The sequence below is a fragment of the Lissotriton helveticus genome, chromosome 3_1 (genome assembly GCF_964261635.1).
Source record: "Lissotriton helveticus chromosome 3_1, aLisHel1.1, whole genome shotgun sequence".
NCBI classification, from domain to species: Eukaryota; Metazoa; Chordata; class Amphibia; order Caudata; family Salamandridae; genus Lissotriton; species Lissotriton helveticus.
The window spans coordinates 1,945,830,177-1,945,852,939 of record NC_136061.1 but is presented as its reverse complement, the minus strand read 5'-3'; the positions used below and the strand labels follow the sequence as shown (position 1 = coordinate 1,945,852,939).

The following is a 22,763-nucleotide window of genomic DNA, read 5'->3' as shown; positions in this document are numbered from 1 at the left end:
ACCCTGAGATTAGGGTACGCAGGGCCTTTGGGGTGCGGCCCATTAGGACCGCATCGTCAGCATAAAGAAGGGTGGGTATTGGCATGCCCTTAATATAAGGTACATCTTTAGTTAGGATTCCTAATGAGCTGCTCAATTCATTAATATATAAAATAAAAAGCAGCGGGGCCAGAACGCAACCCTGTCTGACCCCCCTGTCAATTAAAATATCATCTGAAACTTCACCATAACAGTTAATGCGCACACGGGCTCTTAGGTTGCTGTGAAGGTAGGATAGGAAATGCACCAAATTTTCATCTAAACCATAAGTAAGAAGGGCAGTCCATAGACGGGAGCGGTTTACAAAATCAAAAGCAGAACTCAGGTCCATAAAACCAACATATAAAGGAGATTTTTTGGCAATTGTATATTTGGCCATTATCAGGTTTAAATTTAAGCACTGTTCTACCGTGCCCACCTTACTACGAAACCCTAGCTGGCTTCGGTGTAGAATGGAACTTTCCTCTGCCCAGGTTCTTATTCTTTTGAAAATTACCCTGCCCAATACTTTCAAGGTGTTATCAATCAATGATATTGGGCGGTAACACCCAGGATCAAGCCTGTTCCCTTTTTTAAAGATGGGGACGATGGTGCTATTTGACCAAGTTTCAGGGATGGATTCATTTGTTAAATTGTTGAAAACATTACATAATAATGGAGCCCAGAAATTAATTTCACATTTTAATTGGTCGATGGAAAGACCATCTGGGCCGGGTGCTTTATTGCATGCGGATTCAGCAATAGCATCCTCTACCTCAGATAATGTGATGTTTAGGGGAGTTGGGGAAGGGAGGTTTACTACAGGGTGATCAGATACAGTATAAATCATTGAAAAATGCTCCACCCACGCAGGTCCCAGAATATTGCAATTAATCGATGTTATATTCGAACCCAGTGATCTTAACTTCTTTACCTCCTTCCAGAAACCCGGGGTGTCTTTTAGGGTTGCTGAAAGTACAAGAGATTCCCAATGACCTTTAACTAATTCATTTGATCTAATACGCAGCGTGGATTTGTATCTTGCTCTCAAAAGCCTTACCTGGGAAACATCCCTAGGTTCGGCCATGAGAACAACCCTAAGATCGCAGTTTGCCTTTGAGCAAGAGGCATCAAACCATTTTGGGGCTCCCTCAGCTTTCCTTGATGTTGGCTTGGAAATTTTGCTTTTTATTGCGAGGCAGAGTTCCCCAAATGATTTAATCAAGTTGCCCCCGCGGTTATCAATATCAAGACAATCCGAGATCAGTACAGGATGTTTCCTAATTACGGAGCCCAAAACACCTCTGTTATCCACTCCCCTCCAAACCACCCTTAATCCATCCATAGACGCCACCAAATTTGCAGCGCCAATTTCCCTACGTGATTTTTCCCCCCTAGGCAATTTCAGATGAATCACAATTGGGTAGTGGTCACTATATACATTGCACACTACCTCTGCCTTTGATAAAACATCGGCAAGGGAAGGTGAAACAAATATATAATCAATAGTTGTTTCACTCCCATGACCGATGTAAGTGGGGACCGGTTTAGTACTTGTATCGTTACCAGCAAATTCCATAGAATTTATGAGTTCTCTGGTTGCAAGGAGATCGGATAATTCTACGCCTCTCCTGCATGGGGGATTCTTTAGATGAATGTGAGCATTAAAATCCCCTCCTAAGCAGATCCCATCAAACTTCCCGTATTTCTGTCCCTCTACTATATCATCGAAAAAATTAAACAAATCTAAAAAATTACGGTTCGGATGAGATAAAAAATCATTATTATAAAAGTTTATCAGACATAATTTTACCTCTCTTACATATACCAGTGCCATAAAACTGGGATTATTGGTTTGAATTGCTTCTATTTTTAACTCTGCTGTTATTTTTATCCAAATTGATAAACCCCCACTCGGACGACCTAAGGGTGGAGATGGCACAATACTATTGTGACAGCTATACCCTTCTAATAACAGATTGGTTGTACTCCAAGTTTCCTGGAACATTAAAACATCGTAACAATTTACCCAGTCCTTCCAAGCTTTGTTTTCTAATTTTGCCCTTAACCCTGCAATGTTCCAACTTACAATAGACAAAGTCTCATAAACACGTGGGCAAACATCGTGAGTGACGATAGTTGTTGGAATAGTCTCTTGTTCACATTGAGGGTTTAATGGCAAGGAAGCATGGGGAAATGACATGACCATCCCAGAATCTTCAGGCTTTAAAGAATCATCAATAATGGGCAAAACTGCATCAGAATCTTCCAAAGTTACAGGCAGTCAGTCTAAAGTGCCCTGGTCTGATAATGCTGAGAATCTATTATGTAACGGAAATGTTGGTGGTGGTTGTAACAATCTGTTGGGGGGTCTGTAGAAGTAATTCAGAGGTAAGGGAGTCACCACGGTAGATGGACCACTCTGAGTATTCTTCCTGTTTAGTAAATATTTTACTACACCCGGGTTTCTAAAGTTGATTGTGATGCAGTCCCCATTTATGTTTTTGAACAGGGGACCGACCCATGTCACCCGGCGAGCAGAGAGAATTTCATTTGTTATGTCGTAGCCAACCCCCTTGTGCTTGGTTAACCAGTCAATGCATTTGTTGTGTAACTGTACCCAAGATTCGTTTTGACCCTCCCTAAGTGGTGGTATACCGGCCAAGACCAAGACATAAGGGAGGAAGATGTAAAGCTGGACCTTGGTGTTTTATTGGTCTATTATCCTCAGGTTGAGCCCTGTACTGGCCAGGTCTGGTAGGTGCTTTTTGCTTGAATGTACCAGTGGGGGGGATGCTCTTTTTGGTAGTGTTTGTGATTTTAATCAGACCGGAAGGTGGTGGAGGAATTGGAGGCAAAATTTGCAAAATTTGTGGAGAGTCATTTTGTTTTGTGTTAGCTTCCACTGGTGTCAAGGAGGGGATGTTAACAGTTGGTGTCCCTGCGACCCCTTGAGTTTTAGCTAAATGGCAATTTTTATTAGACTCTCCATTAGATAGAGTACTGGTAACAGACTCTAAATCTTTTAACAGACGGTCACCTCTGATTTGGTCTAAACAAACCATCCCTTTCCTCTTGGCTTCGTCAGTTTTCACAAGAGTCTCCAGTCTGTCAAACCTTTTAAAAATAATATTAAATTGTTTCATCATTTGACCTTCAAGTTGTTTAAAAATTGTATCTGCAACAGTCTCTATAAGGTTTCCCTGTGATTTAAATTGGTGAATATTTTCAATAGGAAAATCCGTCTGTGTGCAGGTTGAGTTTGTACCATCGTTTATTATCACGGTATCACAATAATCCCCTGAGTCCAAACAAACTATTGGGGCTTCTGTTTGGCGCTTCTTCCCCCTAGACCTAGACCACATACTCTGTGGGGTAGGCTGATTTACACACCTAGGGGGCTGCTTCCTCTTGTTTATGACAGTTTTTGCTGGGCCCCTTTTACGTTTTGCTCCTGTAGTCTTATTATTTACAGTTGAAGATGCAGGTTTGCTAACAGCATCAATAGCTGTATCAAGGGTATTTTCTTCCTGCGATACAACAGATGAGCTCACCGCAGAGCTAGATTTTACAATAATTACCTCTGGCAGTAAGGGTATAGTGTGATTTGGACTTATAACAATGGTTGATTGAGAAGCCAGAGAAAATCTCCTTTCGGTCTCAGCAATCTCGTTAAACGCATTTTCCAAAAGACTCTCAAAGGAGAGTTGTAGTGATGCAGGGGCTTCAGTAGTCTGAGTGTCAATATTAATGGAACTGGTGGAGGTGTTGTTACGTTCCCCCATAATGGACAGTAGATCTCACCTTCCGAAGGGCGTCTAGATGTTAGAAGGGTGGCCCGCCCGACCACTGCTGACCTCTGAGGGCCTCAGAGGGCCCGCCCTTTGCCCGGGCTTAGCCCGGCGCACACCCGCGCGCGTCCCGCGACGCGGGAGATGCTCTGCGTTGTTATAGCGCCTGCGGGCGCAGCAGGAGCGTCACGGGAGCGCCGGGATGCCAGGGGCTGCTGGGGGATGTAGTCGCTATAGCCGTTCCCCTCACGGCAGGATGTCCGCGTTGCTGGCCGTTCCCCTCACGGCTCCGGTGTCACCAAAGACGGCCGTTTCCCTCACGGCAAGGTAAGGCTGCTGGAAGTGTCCCCGCGCCCCGCTCGATGCCCCGCGCTGTTATAGCGCCTATGGGCGCAGCAGGAGCGTCACGGGAGCGCCGGGATGCCTGGGGCTGCTGGGGGATGTAGTCGCTATAGCCGTTCCCCTCACGGCAGGATGTCCGCGTTGCTGGCCGTTCCCCTCACGGCTCCGGTGTCACCAAAGACGGCCGTTTCCCTCACGGCAAGGTAAGGCTGCTGGAAGTGTCCCCCAAGGGACAGGTAAATTAAGTGATTTACCAAGAATCACAGGATGTTGAGCCGACGTCGAGACACGGACCTGGTTCCCCAGCTCCAAAGCGGGCAGCTCTGACTGTTACACCACAACCACGTTTTTATGTATTTAATTATTTTGTTGAGTTTTATTTTACTTTTATCTGCATGTTTGCATCACTTTGCAGTGAAGAGCTGCTACCCAGTCCCGCGAGACACCTGCATTGTATCGAAGCCTTCCCAAGTTAAATAAAAACTAGAAAATACTTATTACTCACTTCACACAGAACCATGAACTGAACGAGAATGTAGAGAGTGAATGCAGTGGTGGCTATGCTGTTTTTTTGTGTTGTTTTTCCCTTTTTAATGTCCATAGTTTTCTTCTGTAGGAAGTACTGCATTGCTCTTACCACCCATGTGTAGTGTGCAGAAGCGCTTAGTCACATGTGTAACATGCCCCATCATGTGAGTGTGTGGTTGGAAATGTGTAGTCATTCTTTTGAGCCTATGAGGGATGTGTTTCCATGTTGTGTGTGATGACCACCAAGATGTAGTTATCACATTATAGGATTCATTGCTTAGTGGTGTGACGGATAAGGAAGTTTAGAGAGGAAGACACACTTTTTTAGTGATTTTTGTTATACTTTCAAGGTCATTTTATTGTCTTGGTAGTTTCTATTAAGTTCTCAATCCGATTTCTTATGCTGGCTGTGCAGTTTGTCTACTCTGTGTCAGTGGTTAATTTGTAAAAAAAAAAAAAACAAGTGCCTGGGCTCTCGTCAGGAGGCAGCCTGCACCAGTCCTTTTTTCCTGTTAGCGCCCCCTAAAACAGAACCAACTACTAACCATGAACCTTAAGAGAGGGTGTGGTGTAATGGCTAGAGTTGCCAACTTAGAATTTGGGGAACCAGGTTTGAGTCTCAGCGTCGGCTCAACATCGTGCGATTCTGAGCACATCACTTAATCTCCCCATAAATTAATGTGTCAATGTATCCTAACTGGTGCTCATTAAAAACACACGCTGATGTTGATGAATAAGTGCTTGTGCTAAGCACTGGAAACCACAGGTTCAAATTAAGCACCGCTCTATGTTCTTATGGATCATGGAGCAGTAACGGGTGTATGAACGAATAGACTGCATTACAGTCCTCCCTCATAATGCACTGCATTATCCTCATAATTTTTGTGGTTATGCGAAGTTTGTGCTCAGAGTATGTGATTATTTGGGGCTAGCAGGATGGACTATGTTAGAGTCCTCGATTGCCCAGTAATTTGTGGCAGATTTATTTGGTCTTGTCAAGACTGTCTAGTTAGTATTGAGTGGTTGGTTAGTATTGTGGGTTGGCATATCCAGTACATGTGTCATTCAGTGGTCAGCCAGGTTCCACAGGTCCTCCATAAATTATATGCCTATTATATGTTGTCATGGATAATATCAAACTGAGACTGGAAAGACGGGTAGTAGTAGACATGGTTTACTATGTCTAATACAGTGTGGCAGGATGTGATTAGAGTCCTATATGTGATCTAGGCAGGTGATGAGGCTTCAGGTGAAGAGTGGCAGTTTAGAGAGGCATATCTTATGAGTGGTATGGTGTACCTATAATATTCCATCCATAAGTTGAGTTCATTGTGTGGTTATGTTGAATGGAGCTTTCCAGTTTGTGTTGGTTCCCGGTCTTCTTGGCATGGTGTGCTGGTTGGTTGGGATTGTTCCATAGCTGTGGACCAAGCTGGTTCTGGTAGGAGAGTAATCATTTTGGGTTCTATCCAAGGGTCAGTGGTTAATGTAGTTATCTTGGAAACATCAATGCTTTCACTTTTCTTCTGAACGTTAATTGCTCCTGGATGCTTTAAATCCAGGCTGGAAATGAGTGCCGTTGATTGATGTCTTGCAACGAGAAAGCGAAGCCGCAAATGACTTTCTTGTTACAAAGTGGTATGATGATCCATTGTGCTAGCCTGGCTAGCAGTGTCACATTGTGTTGTTATTTAAATGTAATTTGTAGATATAGTGTTCCTTTTCCTCTGGAGGCTCTGTGGATGATGCATAGTGCTTTAAACGCTGTTCATCTAGCTGCACATAGCCGGTGGAATGTTCGCAGCACTGGCATCATGTGTTCTGTCAAGTGGAAGAGGACGCTTGCTGCAGCATTTTGGATTTGGGACATTTTCTACATGAAGAAACCTAGGGAGCCAGGATAAAGGCTATTGGCATAGTCAAGCTTGGAGATCAAGAGATTGCATATAGCTCGTAGACTTCATTGGTATCCAAGTTATGGGAAGAGGGGTTGCAATGCTTTTGCTCTGTATATGGTGCTCAATGTGACCTCATAAGCATGTAGTATCAGGGGTAGATTTGACTGCATGGTTACTCCAACATTCCTCATTTCCTTTGGTGTAGCTGGTGGGGCATCACGTCCCTGGGGCCATATGGCTGTATGTTGGTGTTTGTGCCTTCGTTCCACAAGTCATGATCTCCAAGCTTTAGGCGGGTAATCAGCATTCATGCACCTAAGGCACTGAGGCAGTCTTGACTTGTAGAGGTCTTCTTATGCATATCATCTGCTTCAGTGCAACATATTAGGGTGAATGATCAGGTCCAGTAACGGGGTTAGGTAGATGTAGGCGCGGTGCCTGCCACTTTGTCCATGCCAATGCAGGGGGGTACCATATGTACCCCCCACCCCCTCAACTTCCTGAGGGCCCGCTATGAGCCCCAAAGGCCAAGATCGAATACCATTCCATGGCGGCAGCGCCACCATGGAAAGGCTGATCTCCGCTGTAATCCTAATATGGATGGTGGTGTCCTGCAGACACCGCCACCATATTAACCATGTTTTCTGCACGGTCGACGAGTCGCCTGGCAGAAAAGCGGCGGACGGTATTTCCGTCCGCCGCAGACCCCCCATCCTAATATGATGGGGGTCTTTGAAGTGTGGATGGCGGGCGGATTGCCGCCTGCTGGGTCGGTGGTGACTACCGCCAGGTCGGCGGGGGCAATCTGCCCGCCATCCTAATGGGCCCCCATGTACTCACACTTCCCCTAATCTTTAACTTCCTCCTGCAAGCATCAGTTTTGGCGTGCACTATTCAGGTGGATCTCTTCCGGTGGGTTGTCCTTCGATACACCAACAGATTGTACTGAATGTGGTTGCGGTTCTAGCTTGATTAGTGGCCTGGTTTCAGGTCGAGTCCTTTAGGTTGAGGTAAGACAGTGGTTAGCAGATGCAGAGGGCCTGCCAAGATTCTATGGAGGTAAGGGTGTTTTAACTTGGTATTGCTGGTGTTTGGATAGCGGAATGATGTACCGGGGTGACCGTTTTCTCCCTGAAGAACTAGAGGTAAGTTATAATTGTGGATGGCTATCCACCTAGTTAATCTATTGGTGGGCAGATTCTTGAGTGATAATTCTCTGGAGCCCCGTAGGTGGGCAGTAGTCAAGAGTGATAATCTCTTAAAGACAATATGTGGGCTGTACCTAGGATGATAAGTACCCAGAGCCAGTGATACATTTCCTCACCCTGTGAATTTATATGAGGTTTGCCTCCAAGAGTCCCAGTCGCCTACCGCTGTTCCCTGCGGTGATGAATGATTGCTTGATTGCTTAAATAAAGGTCTGGTGGAGGAGAGAAAGATCTTCTGGCTCTAGGCTCTTTCTAAGGCCTAACAAGCAATGCCCTTAACCTCTCGCCCCTTCAAATGGACTCCTGCGCTGGAGGGCATAAACGCTCTGTTTCTGAGGGAACACCATAGCGGTCAGGTCACCTGGGTCCAATGGGAGCCATAGGAGTCACTGTCTGGGAGGGCTAATGGAGACCAGAGCTGAACCCAAATACACAAGCTCCTGAAGTGGAGCCCTGAGCCTGGAGAAACTGTGCCTCACTTGGGAGCGGTCAGGTGAAACGAAAGTTGATCCAAACGTTTCCTAAATGTTTGGGGAACTCTTAAAGCAGCAGCTGCAGCTTCAGTCAGTAGGCTCCTCTCTATTTCCTCTCAATCTGAATCAGGTGTAAATAGCCTCTCAGAGATGGCAAAGGCAGAAGAGCTCTGGTCAAAATTTCCTTTGCAGACTCTTTGAATGTATGTTCCTGAAGAAAGAATGAAAGAAAGAGAGAGAGAGAGAGAGAGAAAGAAATACCTTCACAGTATACATAAGTCCACTGCCTAGGAAGCCCTCAGGAAAGGAACAGACTCGTCCCTCACCCAAAATGCAGGGTCCCTTTCCCTACAATGACCCTTCAAGCAAAAAATCTCAACTTCCGTGCTCTAGCGGACCACCCTAACTAATCTGTACCCGGCCCTGGCTGTCTCTTTCATTGGGCCGCACGCGCCACGCTCTTGCCTGATTCACAAGTAGCAGAACTGGCTGTTGAGGCTCCACAGTAATTTCTCTGGGACACTTACAGTAATTACTGCGAGAGGTGTTTTGCAACTTTATTTATGGATACAGGAATGAATATCCAGCTGGGCTCAATTTTAGCCGGAGCAATGAAAGTCAGGCAGCGCTTGAAACGTGAGCCGCTTCTCAAACAGTTCAATCAATTACATGTACCTCGCTGGTCTGTGTCGGGACAATAAACCAATTCGTGGCATGCAGGTGTTTAAAGAAGGTTTAATGCAAGCCTCTTTCAAAGTGGCTGCCTGTTAGCATGAATCTGTGTGATCAGGCGGGTGCCAGGCCCCGAACTCAGGGAGAGCTCTAAGCAAAGGTAATACTTCATTGTTTCTTCAACAGGCCATGAATGCTTTATTCAAAGGAAGGAAGAGGCTTTTAACATCCTGTTCCCAATTCACACCTCCAACGTCGTGCACGTGAGTTCAATGCCTGAACCCCTTGGGTCTGCATCATAACACATCTGTACACCTTCATCGGCAAAGGGTTCCAGAGCAGGCCTTCAAAACGGCGCCATTTGCAGGTTTCTAGACGTGCTTCTGGAAAACATTTGTGAATTCGCTTTTGCCGCGCTATGCAGGGAAAACGTCTTCACATTTGAGCAATTGCATTTTCCTTCTTTTTATCCTCTTGGAAAACATTTATCTTCGCATAGAAACCCCCGGAGTGTTCCCTTTCTTTTCTCATTCTGGAAATGATTTAACTCCTGCCCTTGATAAAAACACACCTCCAACTGTTTGCAGAGTGAGAAAAACTTTTGGCGAATACCTACCTGCTGTTGAGTTTTGCACTTTCCCAAAACTTGCCAGGGTAGCCCCTCCCTGGTATGGGGTTTGCTCACAGGAACTTTACACCATCCTTGGTTAATGTTGTGCCTGAGTAAACCTAGTAAAAGTAAAAGATGATAGTAGCTCGAACCAATTGTTGGGGTCAGCTAAACATACATGCATCTACAGCCATGCAGATCTATAATCTTGTGTGAATCCGGCTCTAGGTTTGTTACGAATCTGAATTGAGCAGGTTTTTTAGAAGCATTAACTGAAGTAGATGGGATTGATCCTAGGAGGTCAGCATTGCACAAGGAGATACACTTTGTCATTCCTTTCAGGGACACCAAAATAAGCATTAAGTTGATTATTTCTTATTGACGCCTGTCAGGTGATTAAACTTGTGGATCAAGTTGCAACTTCACTGCCATTTCATGATCCTTTATTAATTAAGACTCAGTTGTTAGACAGGTTTAGTCTAAGCTTTGGAATACGCAAATAGCATTTTACTTGTGGATGAGTAATATTATTGAGGTGTTTTGTGTAAAGTCAAATAACCCCTGGAGGAAAATAATGCTTAGGTTTGGTATGACCAGGAAAACAAGACAATGTATGATCCTTGGCTAGTAAGACTATCAATCAACAACATACTAAGAGTCAATGAATTCATGCATGACTATTCAGTAGCGTAGCAAGGTCAGGTGGTACCCGGTGCGGAAAATTTCTTGTCACACCCTGCTTGACAAAATGGGAGAAATATGTGTTTAAAACACATATTTTTGCCATTTTGTCACCCCCCGTCAGTGATGACACCCGGGGTGGCCTGCACCCACCACACCCCCCTTTCTATTAGTAGTGGGATCTAACACATCAAATGAGGTTCTGATCCAGGAGTCTAAAATATGAATGTCTGATTCTACTGAGTAACTCAGCGTGGGGCAATTAGCTTCAAGCAGAGAGTTAAGGGCAAGAACATTAAGATTTGACCAGCTTCTGCCAGAGGATGTTGTCTGATTCTCCCTCGTTTGGGCCCTTAATTGAACTGAAAGAAAGAACAGGGCTGAGAAACAATCAGACCATGACAAAGGGATAGACTAGACAGTCTGTAAACTGTTAAGGTTGGTGAATGTGGAATCCAACATATGGCCAGCAACATGAGTTGGGAAGTTTGTGATGAGCTGAACATTAAGAACGGCAAGGTCCTATTACAGAAGAAGCCGTACTGCAATCCACTTCATGGATGTTAAGGTCACCCAAAATAGTAAAATTAGAATATTTAATGGATAGGCGATGGAAGAGCTGTGGAAATACTAGCTCTCCAATTAGCCGCATTGCCCGATGGGCGATAAATTGAAGCTCCGTACAAGGGGAAGTTCGTAGTTAGTAGCAATGAAAATGTGACCAGTCCCTAAGCCAGATTGTAAAGGGTCAATAAATCATTTAGTTCAATGTATGATGAGAGCTGCAGGTTATCTTGTTTCACAAAATCGCAAAGAGGGGGGACACAGGGAGCTACATAAAGGTCCAGTGACCCGTGCTCCTGAGGAAGACTATGCAACCAAATAGAGTCACTGTTCCCATCAGAAGAAGAGAGGGTAAGGGGTGAAAAGCTCTTGACGTCCTACCACTCTGTTTATGGGGGACGGTGTGTCCTAGTCTTGATGCCCTTACACTCCAGTGACTCTCTTTGGTTGCATGGTTATCTTGTTCCTCCAACACCTTGACCATGGTAGGCAAGATTGATACAGGCTTATAATTTGTAAGCCTGGGCGGAGCTGGCGTAGTGCCACTATGTGGAGTTCCAAAGAGTTGGAAAAAAACTCTGTGGAACTCCCCTCCTCTCCACCCTACCTAATTTAAATTTTAAAAGCAGTGAAAAAAGCACTTACCTGCTGTGGCGCCTCCAGGCTGCCCTCCTCCTCGCTGTGGTCTCTCTCTCCTTGGCCTCGCAGTCCTCGTCCACGCAAACCCCTACGTTGTACGTCTTGCGAGAACTGCGCATGCACGCACAAAGCTTGGAACTAGGCTCATTCATTTTCAACATCCTTCAAGTTAGAATAATCTTATCTATTGGTAGAATAGTATTGTGAAAAAAAATTAAAAAACGTTAAGACCACTTTCACAGCTGAACAGGCTCTGCTATGTTGCCCTTGTATGGTAAACAACATAACGTTTCTTAATCAAATATCAGTATTTGCTATCAGCTGATCCCAAAAACCTGGGAATTACCTAATGCGCCATCCTTTATGGTAGCCATAAAATGCTTCAAGGGATTTCACAATTTAGAAGCATGTATTATTCATTCAGCAAAAAGTGATTTCCATTTGCAAATATATCCAGATTGACTGTTTTCACTAATCATATAGTGAGATTAAGTCTGTATCATTGTACATAATGCATGATGTGTAGATCTTTTGGTTGATGGCTGATCGTATACTGAGGTTACTAGATGCTTTGAGATGAAGCCACTTTTCAGTATAATACCCGATTGAGTTATTTATAGAACATAAGTAAATGTTTAGAGATTTCGATTATGGATTATGATTAGTAGTAACTTGATCAAATCAAGATTTGAGTGAATCTCTTCATCCACGTGTCTCATGAGAAGCAGTGCCTGTCAGAGCCTAGCTTGCAGTCCCTCTTCATAGATTCATGAGAGGTAGGCCTGCAAGTGCAGGAGCTGCATTCACCGCCTGTCGCTCCCTTCACCCGCAGGTCTCGATGGTGAATCATTACCTGCAAGTCCTGAAGAGCAGTCCCACGGCTTTAAGAGACTTTTTTCCAACTTTAAATATGTGGCCCAATTTTCTTGAATCTGACTATAAAGTATAGAAGATAGGTTTAAGATTATTCATGTCTTTTTTATTAGTGTATTAAAAGCTTTAGTCTAAAAATATTTGTTACATTTAGTGCTATGATATCTGGTGTACCCTATATTAAAAAAAATTACAACCGAAAGATATTCAGCTCTGGATGTTGTCAGTGTATAACCAATTGGTAAATGTTACCCCTACTGTAACTTTGTTTAATTTGGGGCAAGATTTACACATTTGCACCTTGTACACCATAAATATTACTATGTATTTTAGAAATAAACTAGAAAAAGGAATAGTGGTATAGACATCGGGGTGCATTGTGTTTCCCACAGATTACTAATTGTGCCTTTGCAACTCCCAGGAAAATGTACTCGGTGTAATTCTGCACCATTTGCTCTGATGCCCAGTTGCAGAATGTTACCTGGCCCCTCATCTCTTGTACTCTCTTGCAGGTGCCAGGAGGAGTGCCCCATTGGGACCTACGGCTTCCAGTGTCTGGAGAAGTGTGACTGTCAGAACGGGGCAAAGTGCTATCACATCAATGGGGCCTGCCTGTGCGACCCTGGGTTCAAGGGCATCCTGTGCCAGGAGCGGATCTGTGCCCCCGGCTACTACGGCCAGAAATGTGACAAGGTGTGCCCCTGCGACCCCAGTAACACACTCAGGTATGTGGCAGATAATGCATAGAGGCACTTATTTCAAGGGTACCAAGAGCATAATGGATAGAAGGGCAATGGCATCATTTAAGCCATATAACTATTATCCTGCCACCATGATCCGATGGTGGGTGCTGGCTGAGCACCGCTTCATGGGGCAACCACTTTAATCCTTGCTCAGGTTGTGAATGTCACAGAGCAAGAAACCGTGTTCACAGGATATTTTTATTCCAAAATGCAGCACATGGCATAATTCTTCTAAGCATATAAGAGTGCCTGACCGGAGTTCATGCAAAAAAATGTGCACACAAACTGGACACCTTACGGCTGGGCTTTCATGAGTGGGCAAGTGAGTCCCCAGCGTAAAGTAATATCAAAGCCATGTCCTCACTCAGGATAGCAGAAAGGGTTGGCGTTCACCAGTGTGGTCTAGTTTGTGGATATTGGTGAGCAGCAGCCTGAAATAACACTTAACCCCTTCACTGCGGCGGCTATTCCGCCGCAGTGCTAAGGGGGCGGGGCGGAAGATCGGCGGGCGCATGCTGGTGACGGAACCGCTCCATCACCAGCGTCGGTTGCACTGTGCTTATGACGGAGCGGTTCTGTCACGGCCCCGCCCGCTCAATAGAACGCTCAGCGCAGGCGCGGAATCCGCGCCGCGCAGGCGTGCCGGGCGGGCCGTGACGGAACCGCTCCGTCATCGGCACAGCGCGACCGCGGCTGATGACGGAGCGGTTCCGTCATCAGCAGGGGAGGGGTTAAATGGACATGCCTTACCCTGTGCCTCTATTCCCATGCATGTGTTCTTGCATGTTTGTTGATTCGTTTGATGGTTGTCATCATCTGGAACCAGCAGTTTGTTTTCCCTGCCAGCAGCCGGTAGCACGGCCTGCTGGAGGATGGTCCGCCATGTTTGATGATTGCTCTCCACTGATAGAACAATAGGCCTTGTAGTAATTACAAAACAGAGGGGAGCCAAAAACACAGTTCCTTTCATGGTGGGTTGCTTGCTGTGCCCAGTGCCAGTCTTAACCTATGATTGGTGGCAGTGGCATTAATAAGGGTGCACAGACCTTTTCTACAGTGTGAGGCAATCTGCTGTTTCTTTGTATAAAATCCACTATGTTAACCAGTGCTTCTTTTAATGAATGTCTGCTATGAATGGTGGCGTGATAGGGGTGTCAAGACAACTAAAGAGGGGTTTCATGTATCTGGTAGAGTTTTGACTTCCCAAAGGGGATCTAAGATGGTCTCAGCACTTCCCCGGACCCTCAATGTCTGTGTAACTTTTTCCATTTTCCTAAATACATCTGAAGATAGGCTATCTGAACCCAAATCCTATTCTCTACTATGGCTCTATTAGAAACCTATGAGGACTTCAGAAACATGCATTTGCCCGCCCGTATGAACCAGCTCGACGATTAGTGTGTAAATTCATACATTGTCAGAAGAAGAGGCCAAAATCTCCTCTCCTCCCTTGCCGTCTCTGCGAAACTGTGTGCTTTGTGGGTGAGAGTCGACGATACTGGGCGTGGCTACAGGAGCCTTGGATGCTGAGCTTTACCCCTTATTGACTCCATAGCATTCACCAAGGATGCATTATGTTTCATGGAACTGAATTCTTGCAAACAACCTAGTATCAAATACTCATTGAGTCTCCAAGATCAAAGAGACCTCCTGCAAAACCATCCTGAGATGGAGGCATCTCGCTGGCATTACACGCTCATGAGTGACAAACGGATTTGATCCTCAGTGTCTTCCGAAATCCATATACCCTGGCCTACGGACCTGCACTGTCCTTAGTGGCCCATGTGATTGCCATATATCGTGTATCGTGAACATCTCATTCTCTTAACATGAAAGACGCTATGATTATTTGTATCCAATAGTTATTACAGTCTCTATTGTTTCTGTACACATTTCCTTGCTTCTTTAAAAGCCTTGTGCTAAATTCGCTGACTGAGCATTGATCATTGTTGTAAATTATATCCTGTGCTGTGCTATTGTCTGTTCTTCACCCCACATCAGTCTCCTAGCAGGGCCTTGACTGCTCCATCATATTACACGTTAAAAGTGAAGAGCAAATGCAAGGCTCCTTCAGAGCCAGTAGAGAGTCCCTGCTTAGCCCCATCGAAGGTTCCAGATGTGGGCACCAGCATTTCACTGGGTATTGAAGCAGACTTCTTCAGACCTTGAACAACGACCTTTCAAAGCCAGAGAGATTTCATTTCTCCATTATCTGGTTGATGACAACAAATGTTTGTAATGAGCCACTTTCTACTGTAGAAAGTGGCTCATTATAGTACACCATCTACACCTCCGCATTATTACTATTCTCAGCTAGGGAAGGCAATAACATATATTTTTTCCACTGGCCATAGAATTTTGAACTACTGCACATATATTTTTCACGATCCCACGCACTACACATAATCATTAATCACGATTCAAAGTGCTCCTGCGTCCACGTAGGTCGTAGCACGCCCCGTCACGTAGAGGGGCGGGAAGACCCAAATGATGAAGCATGACACTGAATCAGGTTTCAGTGTGTGAGGGGTATTTTAAAATTTCTAAAATATTGCCCTTCCAAATCAAGAGGAGGTGCTTAGTTTTTTCTGACATGACCATCCTTTGTTTAGCACTTAATTATGATTAACACTTAATCATGAATAGCACATTAAAACGCACAAATATATCTAGATAAAGGCAGTAGAATCCTTGTGCTGGATGGCTTTATTGGCTTGTAAATAGTAACTATGGATTGAATACTTTCCTCCTGACTCCATGGCAAGTGTAACACCTACAGCCATCCACCAATGTTTAGCAACAATTTACATGTGGGTTTTGTAGGCCAATATTGGCCAAAAAAACATTAGCCCTTGCACTGATAACAGCGAGACTGGACTACTGTAATAGTTTGTGTGCAGGTTCATCAAAACAAATTCTGGAGAAAATGCAGTTGCGGCAGCCCGCAGCAGGCAGATTGGTACGAAAACTACCTCAAGGGTCCCCTTCCTCAGCTGCCCTGAAAGTACTACATTGGCTGCCAGTGCACAAACGAGTTCTTTTTAAAATCCTTTTGTTTATCTGTTGAGCCTTTACAGCACTGGGGCCAAAATATGTAACTTCCAGACTTACTCACTACTTGAGGACATGGATTCTCAGGTCCTCACAAGCCAACCCAAAACCCAGTATATAGACTCGAAACACGAGGAGGAAAATCCTTCATATTTCTGGGTACAAAGGCTTGGAACCAGCTTTTTAGGGAGTTGAGATTTATCGAATCAGAAGGTATCTGCAAACAGCAGCTCAAGACATGGCCTTTTAGCATCTCTGGTGCGCTGTATTTTTCACTTCTTCTCTGATGCGCATCCTCCCAGAATCTACTGAATTCATATAGTTACATTCTTCCCCACCTTGTGCCAGGATGCTCCTATGGGAGAGGCAGTGCGCTGTACACGCATACGGTTAATTTCCTTGCTGAGAGGCTGCAGGAGGGAAGGTTTGAGGTGTAGTAGCAGAATTGTGTGCGGGTGTAAATATGGCCATAGGAAAGGGTGTTCCATGGTACAAATGATATGCATCTGCAGAGCTGTGTATATATCCCACAGTATCTACATAGAGGGTGCTGAGAGGCAGGGCTGTGTGTGCTAGGACTTCTGTGTGGGGGATGTATGACGTTACAACGCATACATTTACAACGCCTACCTTTACATCGCAAGTTTTACAACGCATACCATTACAACGCATAATGCTTTTGGGCGCTGGATAGTGAATAGTTTAATTTACTATTCCAACTCCAGTCCCCGTGGATAGTAGGGAAGGTGTTGGATAGTAAATTAAACCTATTCCCTATCCTAGAGCGCCCCCCCCAGCGCTATGCGGTGTAATAGTTTGCGTTGTAAAAGTTGCGTTGTAATGGTAGTTCGTTGTAAAAGTTTTGTTGTAAAGGTTGTATACCCTGTGTGGGTGGTCCTCACTTTAGACACAGGTGAGGTATCAGCATTGTTATAGGAAGAGGTGCTGTTGAAGCAGCACTGAGGTCAGGATAGAGGTACATTGTCAGACAGGCCCGTGTGTCCCTGCAGTGGAAGGGCGCAGCAGACCAGGATATTATTATTATTATGTAGCTTGAAGAGCGCGTGGCTACTCCCAACGGGTGTGTCCCGGCGCTGACAGCGGAGACAAAAAGAGAGGTAGGGTGAGTATGTTAGGGTCAGCAAAGTGCTATGGGAGATTAAAGAGCCATGTCTTCAAGGACTTGCAGAAGCTGGACTCCGAGTTGGCCTTTCTGATATGTACGAGTAAGGAGTTCCAGAGGATCGTGGTTTTGATGGGGAATGACAGCCCACCCATTCTAGCTTTGGCAAAACGAGGGGTGAAGAGGAGTTCAATATGATTGGATCTTAAATTCCTTGTTTGATGGGATTTGTGGATTCTTTTCCATAGATTGTGTGGGTCAGCTCCGTTTATTGCCCTGTAAGCAAGGGTGAGTGCTTTGAATTCCATCCGTTTTCTTACAGGTAGCCAGTGTAGGCTTCGTAGATGTGGGGAAATGTGATGCCTCAGCGGGACATTTCTGATTAGCCTAGCAGCTACATTCTGTATTGTTTGCAGTTTCCTGAACAGGTAGGCTGGTAGGCCCAGATATAGACTGTTGGCGTAGTCCAATTGTGATGTGATAAGTGCATGAACAATTGTTTTCCTACAGTTCATTGGTAGGAAGTGGAGGAATCTCCGTAATGCCTTCAGTTTTCAGAAACATAAAGAGGATACATGGCCTATCTGGGCTTGCATGAAAGGGTATTATCAAATTTAAAACCCAGATTCCTAGCCGAGGAAACAGGAAGTGGGGGAGGAATGAGCTGTAGAGGCCACCATAGTTCAAGTCGGGGAGGGGAAGGTTGATTAAAAAACAGTACTTCCGTTTTATCGGCATTCAGCCACAGACATTTCTTGGTTATCCAAGTTGAAATATCTGTTAGACATTGCTTGAACTTAGTGAATGCAGCCTCTGAATGGTCTTTGAAGGAAAACATCAGCTGTATGTCATCGCGTATGAGATGACACTTACTCCATGTTGCTCTATGAGTGGGGCCAGGGGGGCAAGATAAATGTTAAAAAGGGTCGGCCTAAGGGCCGGGCCCTGTGGAACTCCACAAATCACAGGGCGGGGAGAAGAGACGTGCGGGTACTGCCTTATTCTCTGGAATTGCCCCTCCAGAAAGGAACTGAACCAGGCCAAGTTCTATCCCATTGATAGAGGTACATTGACAGACCGGTCTGTGTGTCCATGCAGTGGAAGGGCCGGGGCGCAGCAGGTCAGGATAGAGGTACATTGACTGACAGGTCTGTGTGTCCCCGCAGTGGAAGGACCGCGACGCAGCAGGTCAGGATAGAGGTACGTTGATAGACTTGCGGTGCTGGAGGTCAAGCTAGAGCTGTTTGGGCAGACCTGTATGTAGGTCCCAGTGATGGAATAGCAGGGATACTGGTCGGTGAAGAGATGTAGTCAGGGGCATAGCTTCCAGGGGGGTTATGGGGTGCAGCAACCTTCTTAATAGTTTTTTAGAGTAGGGTCACAGCTTCTTGTAAAATCCATGACAGTTGGGTAGATCATCATGTTACATCACTGCTAGGCCTGTGTTTGTGTATATATGTGTGTGTGTTTTTTAAGCAGGGACCGGGTGATTTAATCTATCCGCCTTTGTTGGTTGCCTTGGTGGCAATGAACAGTATTCATAATTGTGCTTAGTTAGGACTCTGGGCACACCTGCCCTGCTTTTATGGATTTATTTTGAAATCCAAAGAAAGATGTATGACTAACTGACTCTGGGCACACCTCTGCTGCCTCCATGGTGATTTAAAAAACAGATTTAGGCACTACACGCTTTTAGCTTAAATTGTTAGAGCACTGCACAGCCAGGTTTTCAACAGGCTTTCTCGCAGCCTGTCTCACAGCTATCCCTGTATTATGGGAGAGGGGGCCACAGGCCTTTGTAGTGGTGTCAAGTAAGTGATACTCTCACCACAGTATACCTGGCTATGATTCGTCTTTGATAAAGGTACCTGTTTAGCCAGAAATGGTCACCCAAGCAATTACTTTTTACAATAGTGCTTCATCAAAGCTGTGCCAAATTTTCCAGGCCCTTCAGTGCCTAGCTGCTACTCAATATGATTTTTCTTTGCTTTCTGTGACTTGTAATCTTGGTTTTATAATGGAATAAACAAAAGTACAAGTCCCAAAATGCAAAGACCAGGAAAATTGGCAGTCTTTCTGCATGCTTTAGTGGTTTTGAGAAGCACTGAACATAATGGGAGCTACTGGTGCTGGATAAGTTACACTTTTGCCTTGGGCGACAGGCACGGGTTGGCTTAACTGACAGCCCTCACTAACATAGAAAATACAGAAAAAAGGAATTGATAGGAAATGTAACTTATCTACAGTAGACTCCCTCTGAAAAACGCAACTTGCTCAATGTATTGAAATCTGCTGGGGCAAATGGCTAAAAGTCCAGGATGCCCGGTTACCCTAGGTGAATACACTTTATGGAGTCTGTTTTGTGAGCATTTTGGCCACAGGTTCGAATGCTTATAACATAGCAATGTAACAAGGTAATGTCCCTGCTCAGAGCATTAACAATAGGCCACAAATGCGTATTCAATGTAGAGTAGCTCAGTGTGTTAATGCCTTTATTGCAGAGACGTTGTTTATTCTGTGGGTTTCAAGTGACAAACTTCGTAAAATAGCTCAGTGAGTTGTTCACTAACTGACTGTAGCATGAACCATGCAATGCGTATTTCATTATTCAGGTAGCTGGTGATATCTTTTAATAAGGTTCATTTGCACCTTTTTAGAAAATGGCAGGATATCTCTAAAAATTTAAATCTTCCAGAAATGTATCAGTGTTGTTGCTGCATATGTGTGCTTGGAAACAAGTACAGTCTCTGAACACTCAACGAGCATGAGACCATATGAGCTGTTACTCAGAGACCGCCTGCTGGATTCTGGCATTCCCATCATTTGAAGCCACTTTCTTGGCTGCCCTTCTGGCGCATTGGGCATGGAAGCTGATAAGCAACACATATGCAGTCTGAGGTGGGAGCCGGACGTTGAATGCCCATCAGGTTAGTGAGCTCCCAGGACAACTCTGAGGTTTGGAAGGCTGTCAGCATGAGAGGCAGTTGCCAATCATTTGTCCGACACACTCTCCCAGCTCCTCTCTGGCACTGTTAAGCCCAAACCTCTACACTCCGTACATGCAATTTGTTGTATCGCATCGCCTCCCTGGACCATTACCAGATCTGCTCTATACATGGGAGGCATAAGGAGTTACCGGGCAGCTCTGCTTACAGAGAGCAAGGGTCTTGGGCACCCTTACCTGGCAGGTTGGTGCCTCATGTTGGCTTTCCTTTTCTTGAACAACAATCAAAAGTAGGTTAACCCACTTCAGGTTATTTGTTTAACCAATGTCTTGACGTAACCAAATGACTGTTGTGGGGTCTATGTATTTGACACCATGGCAATTGCCTTTTCTCTCCTTATGCCTCTCTACCATAGGCTAACCCTGCAGTCTGTCGCTCTTCACAGGCAGGTCAGCTGCACTGCACCAAAAGTAAACTTTCAGTGCAATTCCTGGCACCATCCTGCTCACAAAACTGCTCCAAACCATCCATCAGGCCAGCGTTTCCCATCTCAGAGACATATCAAGATCAAGCTAAGCTCACATATTGCCCTACATCAAGAGTACACTTTACATTCAACTGCAGGCACGATCATGCATACGTTATGACTAATTCTGGTAGTTGCTGTGTTAACTTTTGTTGTGTATTATGTCCTCAAGTAAATATTAAAGCTGTCTAAGAATTTCTTTTCCCAGCGCCTATAACCCAAGGCTCTGCTGGCACAACCGTCCTTCGGTCATTTTCAGTTGGGTACACCACGCTGCTTGTTGGGAAACCTCAGACTCACACCCCCCTAACATTATTGACTAATTGACTGGTGTAGTGCCGCAGTAGAGTTGAGCTGAGTCTCAGTTTAGGACTGAGGTGTCGTGGAAACCCAGTGTAGGGTTGTCACTGGTAAGGACAGAGTGCTCTGGTGGCACGGTGTGCTGCCTCACATCCCTTTCTTCAGATGCTCAGCTCAGCCTCTGGAGCTGCCCGGCTCATCTTGAGCTATTGGCAGGCCCTTGGCTGCTCTCCAGCTGCAGATGGTTTTTGCAGTTATCCCGGGCAGAGCTTGCTGCGAAGAAGAAAGTGATTTAAAATAGTCAGTGTTTTTTATCTGCAGACTGCTTTATTCGGTCTGTCTGCGGTGCTGAGGGGCTGTCTGTGCCCTTCACTACTCGAGCTGGCAATGCAGCATTTCATGTTTGCCACTTATTCAGAGCTTTATCCTGTACTGGGAGGCAACCCCCCCTCACACAGTGACCTTTCTCTCCGGGACCTCTTTTCTAACAGCCTTACCTTCCCCGGAGGCCAGTTTCTCCTGGATGCACCACCCTCCCCCGCTGGGTCTCTCTACTTCTAAATGCATTCCGCCTGCAGAGAAGCCATCTCTTGCCTCTCTTTCTAACACACCACACCATGCAAGAAACCACTCCCAAACCTCTTCCAAGCTTTCTTCCCCTTGTGAAAGCTGTCTCTGGCTGATGTCTCAGGAGCCCACCACCATCATCCCCTCTAGCTCCTCCTATCGTGCATTGTTCTGGAGAGATCTGATAGGGTTCTTTGCTATTCTATTCTGTTCTTTTCTGCTCTATACTTAGATCGGGCACCAACACGGGGATTCCTGGCAAGGCAGCTCGCAAACCACTATTGTACGTTGTCTAAACTTAGACTGAGAACTATTTCCTAACTCATGCAAAGTGTGAGGTGAAAAATATAGAGATGGATGTGGTGGCTAGCACATCATATTTTGTATCTGAAAAGTTCAGAATCTTTGAGGCAAAATGGACTGAGTATGATGAAAGTAATGACCTTTTGAAAGCTATGAAAAATTGGAAGGATGGCCTAGCAAGAACGACGTTGCAGCAGAAGTGGTACCTTTCTAGAGCATGGCAGAGAAGCTGGCAGTGGAAGGTGGTATGCTTTTCAAAGCAGGCAAGTGTATTCCGTCTAAAGGTAAGCAAGATATTATTCTGAAGTTAGCTCATGAGGGACATCCAAGTAGGTCCTCTATGAAGATGCTATCTGTACATATTTCTGGTGTCCGGGCTTAGATGACTGACTGACAGTGTAGTGAGAGAAAGTGAAGTGTGTGCTGTCAGTGAAAAGTTGTTGAAAACTGTGTCTGCTCCTGGGGGGCGTGGCTTGACCACCAGCGAGTATGGCTGCATGAGCAAGGAGCTCCGCGCTCGCCTCGCTCGAAATCCTGATTTCCTGTTTGCCCTGGGGCTGCCCGTGACATCAGGGAGCCCCCTGGAGCATCGCCGACTCCCGTGGGCGATTTGCGGGCTGCTCGGGGCAGCGCTGCCTATCTGGGGGCGGACTCTGAGGGAGGCCCGAGGTCCCTGCAGGGGACCCCGTAGGAGGGCAAACCCCGTAGTAGGGCGTGGGGAACCAAAGGACAGGGCAGGGGAGCGTTGGGAGGATGGGTGGGGTAGGGCGGGGCCACACAAGGGAGGCCGCCCCCTTTTTCCCGGGGCCTGATATAGGGGAGCCCCTCCAGGTTGCGCCCTCTTTGCTGCTCCCCTCCTGTTAGCTGGACGTGCCAGGCTGCTCCTCGCCAGCCTCAGGCACCAGATC

At 45.6% G+C, this 22,763-nt stretch overlaps 1 protein-coding gene across 2 annotated transcripts in view; it reads left to right on the top strand.

Moving 5' to 3' along the window:
• The window catches only part of MEGF11 (multiple EGF like domains 11), a 1,491,879-nt gene that overhangs the window by 731,599 nt on the left and 737,517 nt on the right, over positions 1-22,763 (top strand). For both annotated transcript variants that reach the window (XM_078683026.1, XM_078683027.1), the window contains exon 7: positions 12,810-13,022. In XM_078683026.1, coding sequence (XP_078539152.1) covers positions 12,810-13,022 — 213 coding nt within the window. The remainder of the gene's footprint in view (positions 1-12,809; positions 13,023-22,763) is intronic.